The sequence below is a fragment of the Cibotium barometz genome, chromosome 59 (assembly GCF_041138505.1).
Source record: "Cibotium barometz isolate CiBa-2024 chromosome 59, ASM4113850v1, whole genome shotgun sequence".
Lineage (NCBI taxonomy): Eukaryota > Viridiplantae > Streptophyta > Polypodiopsida > Cyatheales > Cibotiaceae > Cibotium > Cibotium barometz.
In genome coordinates this window covers 32,761,035-32,770,146 of record NC_141104.1, presented here as the reverse complement: position 1 = coordinate 32,770,146, position 9,112 = coordinate 32,761,035, and the positions used below count along the sequence as shown (strand labels likewise).

Below are 9,112 nucleotides of genomic sequence, written 5' to 3'. Positions count from 1 at the left end.
TGCTACGGAGTATATCTGCATGTAAACTGTCTCCGAATATCATTCTTCTTCAAAAATTCAGAGAACTCATTAGAGAAGTACTCTCCCCCTCCATCTGACCTTAGGCACTTTACATATTTCCCTGTTTGCTTTTCAACCATAACTCTGAAATTCTAAAAATGAGTGAACACCTCACCCTTCTCCTTCATGAAGTATACCCACACTTTCCTTGTGTGGTCATCAATAAATGTCACATAATACCTATAGTCTCCCATAGACATGGTCTTCGTAGGACCCCATACATTTGAATGCACAACATCTAGTGCATTTTTGCTCACATTTCTATCACGTGAAAATACATGCTTTGTTTACTTTCCAAATTGGCATGCTTCACATATTTTTTGCATATGTTCAACTTTAAACTTTGGCAGCCTTGTCACAATTCCTTTAGTCTGCATAGACTTCATTCTCTGCACATTCACATGTCCAATTCTTTTATGCCAAATGTCTGTGTCTGCAACAATTCCTGAACCATTTGCAAACATCGCAGCACTCACTTCAGGCATGTTTACAATGTAAACACTCTGCCCACTTTGTTGCCTTTTGCAACTAACCTGCACTTGTCTTTAAAGTCTTCAACATAATAACCATCAGGATTAAACTGAACCTGCAAACCCTGCTCAATCATCCGACCAACTGAAACCAGATTCTTTGTTATGTTTGGAACATGAAGTACATCTACAAGGTACTTCACTTTGCCATCCTGCATAGACAATGGCACAAACATGGACAATCGGATGAGCAGTGTCATCCCCTGTTTCCACAAAACCTGGTCTTTCAAGGTTTTTCATCTCCTTGAACCACTCCCCATGACTTGTCATGTGGTTCGAAGCACTTGAATCAACGTACCATACATCATCTTTATGCGTTGCTTCAACATTTTCAGACACGACATGCTGCATAACAAACAACCTTCCATTATCCTTATTGTTTCTGCTGCAATTTTCCATTTTGCATGTCAGTCTGCTTCTTATAACAATCTGCCTGCACATGTCCAGGCTTACCACAATAAAAGCATCCACGTGTATCATTATACTGTCTTTGCCAATTTCCACGACCTCTTTGACTCCCCCTGCCTCTGAATTGGCCTCTTCCACCTGCGTGTTGTTGTTGTTGTTAATTCTAGGACTGTTGTTGTTGCTGCCTATTGGCCATAATTCTGATTACCTGTTCGGTCACCTCTTTGACCGCGTCCATGGCCTCCTCTACCTCGTCCTCTTCCTGAACTTGTGTAGAAGGCCTGTTGCTCTGAACTGTTTTTGTTTTGTGAAGACTGTTGGTCTTCACCCAAGCTCTTCTCTTCTATAATACCACCTCATTAGATGAGCTTGATATCTCAACAGTGCATACATGTAATGTATGCCGTATGGTGTGGATGATACACCAACAAAAGAAATGCATTTCTAAAGGTAACATAACTAAAGCATGGATGACGGTGCGAAGCTATACACTATTACTATCATGAAAGCTTTACACTATATTGTTTCTCAGTGAGCCAAGCAAGCAACAATCCTGCAACAATATAGAAGCTGAAAGAAAACAAGCACTCTATACATGGCATTTTGCCATATTTAAGAGTCAAGTATTCAAGTTAGGCTTTAAATTGTTCTAATAGGTTTCTTTTGTTGTTCTTTCAAATGAATCGTTCTCCTTTGGGTGAGCCCGGACATTTACATGTGAGCTCATGCGATGGATCTAGCTATGCAATATAAGAAAACTTTTCTCTTGCATGAGAAGACTTTACTCCTTCATGTGGTGTGTTGAACCCCCTCTCTTTTCTTCTCTCTCCTCCATCTCAATGTGTGTAAATTTTTCCTTGGGGTTACTAGCTCTGAGAGTTGGTATCACTGAATCACTAAAAATAGGATGTAAAGTGGTTGTCTCATGCGTGAAGTTTTGTAAAAGGATTCCATACGACCAAGTGTTTCTTTTGTGACATGCCAACCTACTTTTTTTGTTTTTCGAGCTGGGGTTAGAGACGAGCGGACTCGTCCTAAGACTCGAATATAGAAATGCTTTTGTCTTGAGCTTTGTCGTCCCTAGCCACACAGAGGGTTTTGCTACTTCCTTAAGGCATGGCCCAGGACAACCCATGACAACCTACCCTGCTAGTGGAGTGGTCATTTGCATTGTTTATAAATGTGCTACTTTTTTTTGGTTAACTTAGCTTTCAATTTAAATGCACACAGTTATTATAATTATTCAATTATGTTCATATTCTTCATTTTCATATAGTGGCAGAACACCCTCTCAGGTGTGTGTGCAATGGCGACGGAAGCTGTGCTGCTGTTGTTGCTGTGTGTGTCTTTTCTACGGCCGGCTACGGGCGTGCGCTTCATGCTGAACAAAGAGGAGTGCTTCACGGAGCTTGTAGAGTACGACGGAGACCTGGTGCACGTGTCCTTCGTGGTCATCAGGGCCCAACACGCTTGGAACTACAACCATCAAGCCGCTGGCATCGACCTTGTGGTACGCTCCTTTTGCTATCGGCTTTCTGCCCGCTCTGAGTACGAGGATAAGATCTGCGATGCGGTTAAAATGCATTATCTCCTAGCTGGGGCACATGCGTTGGGACATGTCCCGGATTAGCTCCGGATGAGGCTCATGCGGCAGGACATGTGCCCTTGATGAAAGGGGCGGTGTCGAATGAGGCATATGCTGTAGAGCATGCCCCTTACCGTCGGATGAGGCACATGCAGTGGGGCATGTCTCTGGATGAGGCATATTCTGCAGAGCAATTCCCTTACCGTCGGATGAGGCACACATGCAGTGGGGCTTGTCTCCTTGGTTAAAGGCTTATCTCTGGATGAGGCATATGCTGCAGAGCATGCCCCTTATTACATGCAGTCGGGCATGTCCCCTTGTTTAAAGGTTATCTCTGGACGAGGCATGTGCAGCGGAGCATGCCCCCTTTCTACGATTGAGGCATATGTGGCTGAGCATGTCCTAGATGGGGCATATGCGACAGAGGTGCAGCTTATACAGCCAAGAGCATACTCCCTTGGTCAAGATGGGGGGAACGTATGCAGCCAAGAGCATGTCCCCTTGGCTAAGATGGGATATATAGAGCCGATCCCCTTGGCTAAGATGGGATATAAAGAGCCGATAGCATGTCCCCTTACATAAAGGATCATCTCCGGATGGGGTATATGTGGCCGGTAGCATGTCCCTCAGTTAAAGCATCATCTCGGAATGAGCTATATGGCATGTCCCGTCGGGAGGTCCAAGAGCATGTTCCTTTGGTTTTAGGATTACCTCTAAATGGAGCATATGTGACCAAGAGCTCGTCCCTTGGTTAAAGAATCTCTAGGGATCTAGTATACACTTGCTAGATATTTGTGTACGTTAATGGTACCTAGATTTGATATGAAGTATTTGTTGGCATACACAGAGCAACATTTACATTGTTAGATTGATGTCTGGTGACTCGTAACTAATTTTGTATGTACAGCATCTATGTAGCTTTGGATTTTCGGCATGTATAGTTAACTCTATAATTAGGCAAATCTTATAGGTAAGGTACAAAGAGTAATATCCAATTGATCTATAAAGGTCAGGAGCTTCAAGGCTAGGGCAAAATCTAAAGAGTTGGCCATGATTTTGCAGACAGTGAAAATTTTTTCTTCCAAAGTTTGTTTTCAATTAGTAAACAAGCCATTGATTTCATTGTTGGTTAATCATGTAACACTTAGCATAGTTCAGATTTGAAGCACTCAGAGCTATTAATCTCGTTTCTTGTTTTCACTAATGTTTCTGTTGTCTCTGAACAGATCGAAGGTCCTGGACAGTTCCGCCAAGATGTACATGACAAGCTGGCAGAGAAGTTGGAATTCATGGCACACCGGCGTGGCCCCTATAAATTCTGTATGAGAAACCATTCACCATTCAGCGAAACAGTGGATTTTGATGTGCATGTTGGTCACATTCCTTACTATGACCAAAAAGTACAAGATGGTAATATGAACTCTTATTATGCAGTTTTGATTCAAAAATTGAGTGGCTCTGAATCAATGCAATCCTTTTTTGTAGTGAGGGGTGTGCGCGCGCGTGTGTGCGTGTGTGCTCAAACCACACTCGTCTGGTAACCACTCCGCGGGTCCACCGATATAATCAATGTACTCTTGTGTTGGTCATGCTTATTTTATTTGAATATGTGAGTTTTTGTGCAGATCATATCAATCCTTTAATGAGCCAGATTGCTAGGCTCGAAGAGGCAATCTACTCGGTGCAATTTGAGCAGCATTGGCTTTATGCTCAGACTGAACGCCAGTCTATATGTGAGTTTCGGACTTTCCTTGTCCTTTTTTTTTTCCTTGTAAAAATTTGAAGTCTAATGCCTAGTATGAACTTGTGGCAGTGAATGATAATCTAAGTAGAAGGCTGATCTACAGAGCATTATGGGAAGCTGCTGCCCTTGTTGGGGCAAGTGTTCTCCAAGTTTACCTTCTTCGGCGGCTGTTCGATAAGAAATTGAGCCAGACAAGGGTCTAACTTATATTAATTAATCATTCCTCTTTAGGAGAGTTTACACCTTTCATGGGTTTACCGGAAGGGCAAGGTTTTGTTTGTTGCTGTGTACAAAGACTTAGCTATTATTTTCATCTGGCTGAGCGGCGTAAGACTATCTTTTTCAAAAAATGGGCTGAATGGACCATATAATCAAGTGGTCACGAAGTTCTTGGAGCAACAATTTTGCCTCTCTGGTTGTCAATTTGGTGTACTCAGTGGACTGTTTAAAAAGTTACTGCTCTAGATTGTAAAAGTGGCGGGCTCTCAAGTGCCAAGGACTGCAGCAAAGATATTTAGAGACATACTACAAGGCACCCTCTCTTTTTTTCTACTTGATAATAATGTACTTTGTGAGGGATCGCCTAACTTGCATGGTTCTGTAAGCAAATTCTTTAGGCCTCAGTTCCAGTACTTAAGCTGTGTTTGAGCATAGAGGGTTTGAAGATTGAAGCTTGTATGTGCCCATTTTTGTTTTTAATTCCGTTGGTTATGCCAAAGTTGCTCACTTGTCTTCTTCTTGTCTTGTCTTCTCTTCTTTCTCTCCTTGCGTGAGCTATAGTAGTGCATGGTGATGGGGAGCTACCGCACTATGCTTTACGGGATGCTTTTGCTTTACCCATTGGACAGTGGTTTATGCATTGGTGTGACATGAGCGGGAGAAGCATGGTGATGAGCTCATCAGTAGAGGCTTTTAATTTCTCTCTGATACGTTATCCATGGTGGAAACAAAGTGAACTTGATTATGAGTGCTCCCACTTGTCATTATGCTCAACAATTTGTAGTTTGGGTTTCTATGAAGCCATCAATTCTCTGTAGTATCACCATTGAATATCTTATCTTTTCATTTTCTTTGCATGGTTAATACTACATCATCTTGCAATGTCATTGTTGCAAAATTGGGATTGGTGCGAGCCAAAAGAGCATTTTGCTGATCTCCCAAATCTTCACCATACATTGCATGCTTGATCCAGCACAACGTGTTGGAAGGGTTTCGAATTTCCCATTACAGCCTTGTTTGCATCCCAAGGACATGGACTCTCTTGGGTGTTTTGTGCACACAGACCTTTGGCACAGGAGAGTGGTTTGCGGTTGTTCTAGTAGAGGTCAGTAATGAAGTTTTGTTGGCTATAACTTTTAAAATCTATTTATTGATTGGTGAAACATATGTCGACAATTGTGAATTGTGTCTCATCATTGGAGATGTTTTTCTAGCATTTCAGTGGCTTAAACCCATCTTTTTCACACAAGCTCAATCTCATTGACTGAAATTCATCTTTTCCACACAGGCTCAACAACACTTTTAAGATGCTCTTTTGACACCTCTATCAATGCTCCTTATTCTGCATGCAAAGGCAACTTGTCTTCTTACAAAAGCACCCACAAAGGCGTCTTGTCTTCTTACAAAACAACCTATGTGATTAGAAAGGCATTGTGTGGGAAATGATTGCAGCCAAATAGTCAAATCTTGCAAGTCGCAAATCTATTTAATTTCAAGCCAATAGTGGAACCTGCAACCTTAAAGAGGTTCAAATACTCCAGGTGCAATGACATGTCCCACAAGTGGCAAAGTGATTTGATTTCAAGCCAACAGTGGAACCCAGCTTGTGCTACTGCAATTGTGCATTGTACTGACCTCCACCCATTGATAAAAAAGCTTGGATCCATAAAAATCTCCAAGGATGGAGAACTCATAAGTAACCTTGATGACGTTCAAAGGTGTTTTAAGAGTTCTACATGATGGATGCTTGGAGGGGCTAAATTTGGCACCCAATCTAAAGATTTCGCAAGAGTTTAATACGGTGCCCAAATAGTTTGGAAGAAGATGCCCAAGGGAAGATGCAAAATGAGCTTAGAAGGAGCTTGGAATAAAATACATTGGGGCTTAAGGAGCTTGTGGGTGGAAAAAATGTGAGGGAGTTCACACACTAATGGTAACTTATAGAAAAACCCAGGATATGATCCAAGAAGCACTTCCAAAACCTTGATGGTATGGTATGGGGGCTAAAGGAGATACGGAGGTGGTGCCCATGATATTTTGATCTTGAGATGGTTTGAGGGAGTCCGAAGGGGTGTCCAAATTACTCAAATGGGTCTTTTCTTTGTGAAAGTTTAAAGAGAGCAAAAGGGGAGGTTAAGAGATCTGAAAGGCAATTAAGGCCTAACAAATTCTGTAGACTCACGTCCCAACAAAATCCTGACTCACGGCCTTTTGTGGAAGCTCACGACTTTCCTCTATATTGTGAGTCTGCTTCACAAAACGCTGATTGTGAGTCGCTTTCCTCCATCGTAAGTCTCGTGAGTTGCTTGCAGTTGCGCGTCTCATTGTGAACGAGCTAAGCCAGTAGCTGAGCCCGAATCAACCTTCACCGTGAGAGGAGACTCGCGTATGCAAGTCTAAGGTCACGCTCGTGAGCGACCAAGATGCCCATTTGTAAGTCATTGAGACTCACGCCCCGGGATCATCAAACGTGAGTAGTTCGAGACTCACGCTCCGGGGTCACAAGTATCATCAAGTGTAAGCACAAACTCGCGCTCGTGAATCTCTAAGACTCACGAGCGTGAGTCCCTCTCACGGTGAAGGTGTGCCATAGTCCCTTTCTTTAAAGCCCTAGACTCACGTGGTGCGCCATACTCCCTCACACAAATACACTCATGTGGGGAGAGCAAAAGCAAGAAAGAATCAATGAACGAAAAGAAAGAATCAATGAACGAAAAATACGGAAACTTGAAAATAACAAATTGTAGATAATTAATAACCTTATGTAGGTTTTTAATTTAGGGACTAAAAATTAATCAAGAGCATAATTAACCTAGTCAAGAATTAATTGAACAATTGATCTAAAATTAATTAAGGACTTAGAATTAAAATGTGAGAAATTAATCAAATAATATCATTAAAGAACTAAACAATAACTTAATTCACGAATTAATTAAAGAAGAGTAAGGAATCAAATTAAAAAGAACTTAAGTAGCATAGAATCAATCCATATATTAATTAAAGAAGAGTAAGGAATCAAATTAAAAAGAAATGTTTTAAATAATTAAAGAACTTATTTAAGGAAATTAATATAGGATAGTTTAGAAAATTTAATTAATCAAATAAAAATTAGATAAAGAATCTAAAAAATAAAGAACTCATTAAATGATTTAAATATTTTTATTAAAATAAACTAAAGGACTTATTGAAATAATTAAGGAACTCAAATCTCAATTAAAAAAGGTATTAAAATCTATTTAAGAATTTAATCAAATCTAATAAGGATGCCTAAGTAAATGTAATCAACAAATTAAATTTGATGTAAATTCAATTTCCACTCATGAATTACAAGAATTATCACAATCTCTATTTCCAAACCTAGTGGGAGCTAGACCATTATCCTGACCTTTCAGATTTAGCACGTTTCTAATGGAAGTAGAGATGCACATCAACCATAATGCACACCTTTTTTTGGACCAATTGGTCCTAATGTATATGGTCATAATTTTGGTGCCACAACCCAAACACACCCTCACACAATGACATTTTATTCCCCACATCTGGCTTCTACTCCAATCCTAGCGGATATAGAGAAAATGCACACAAACTAGAAAGGGAATTGCCGAATAGTTATTACTCTTAACACAAACCCTAGAGCTAAGAGAAACAAAAATAATTTAAAGCTAATGAACAAATTCAATGGAACAAGTGACTCCGTTCAAAGCACTTAAAAAATTGAACAAATTTACAACATTTTTAAAAATGTAGACATAATCTTTCAAACTTGAAGGAAGTCAAGGGCAAACAACCAATAGAAGCCTCTACTCCAAAAGGCATTCTCCAAAGGCATTAGGAAAAATCGAAACTCATTTTGGGGCCTTTTAGGGTTTAGGAAAAATAGCCCTTGACCAATCAATGGAGGGCCAACGTAACGTTGGAGGAAATAATAAATAGGAGAAAAAAAGAATAAAAATCATATTCAAATAGAGAACGGCGAGTTTGCATTGAATGAAGATATCTTTTTCATTTATTATGATTGATATTGTCATCTTCGGTGCAGGATTTGCAATGCAAAATTTGGTGATTCGAAAATCGTCGGCGCGTCCGGAGCGGTCCAAAACCCCCCAAAACGACACCGGAAGCGATGAAAACGGGCATCCGGAGGCCCGGAAAAGGCCGGAAAGGGCCGGCCAGGAAGATTCGCCGGGAAAAGCGATTTGGTGTCAGTCTGGAAGGCCAGAAAGGGCCGGCCAGGAAGATTCGCCGGGAAAAGCGATTTGGTGTCAGTCTGCCAGACTTACACCAAATCGCTTTTCCCGGTGAATCTTCCTGGCCAGCCCTTTCCGACCTTTTCCGGGCCTCCGGATGCCCATTTTCAGCGCTTCCAGTGTCAGCAGACTGACACCAAATCGCTTTTCCCGGCGAATCTTCCTGGCCTTTTTCGGGCCTCCGGATGCCCGTTTTCAGTGCTTCCACCGGTGTCGTTTTGGGGGTTTTGGACCGCTCCGGACGCGCCGGCGATGTCCAAATCACCTGCTGCCAGACTGACACCAAATCGCGTTTTTTGGCGAATCTCTGTAGTTGCAT

General features: G+C 41.3%; 1 protein-coding gene across 1 annotated transcript; it reads left to right on the top strand.

The window, feature by feature from the left end:
- Window positions 1–2,264: 2,264 nt before the first annotated feature.
- LOC147605733 (transmembrane emp24 domain-containing protein p24beta2-like) lies at window positions 2,265–4,909 on the top strand. Its single transcript, XM_086793432.1, has 4 exons — window positions 2,265–2,508; window positions 3,810–3,993; window positions 4,209–4,316; window positions 4,397–4,909. The coding sequence occupies exons 1-4, from the start codon at window positions 2,305–2,307 to the stop codon at window positions 4,528–4,530; spliced, it is 630 nt and encodes a 209-aa protein (XP_086649558.1). The 5' UTR covers window positions 2,265–2,304; the 3' UTR covers window positions 4,531–4,909.
- Window positions 4,910–9,112: the final 4,203 nt, after the last annotated feature.

What these genes read in the sequence shown, in the direction of transcription:
- LOC147605733 (XM_086793432.1), top strand. Translation starts at nt 2,305, where the DNA reads ATGGCGACGGAAGCTGTGCTGCTGTTGTTGCTGTGTGTGTCTTTTCTA. An exon ending in CCGCTGGCATCGACCTTGTG is followed by an intron (nt 2,509 to 3,809) that starts GTACGCTCCTTT and finishes GTCTCTGAACAG; the next exon opens with ATCGAAGGTCCTGGACAGTT. An exon ending in TGACCAAAAAGTACAAGATG is followed by an intron (nt 3,994 to 4,208) that starts GTAATATGAACT and finishes GTTTTTGTGCAG; the next exon opens with ATCATATCAATCCTTTAATG.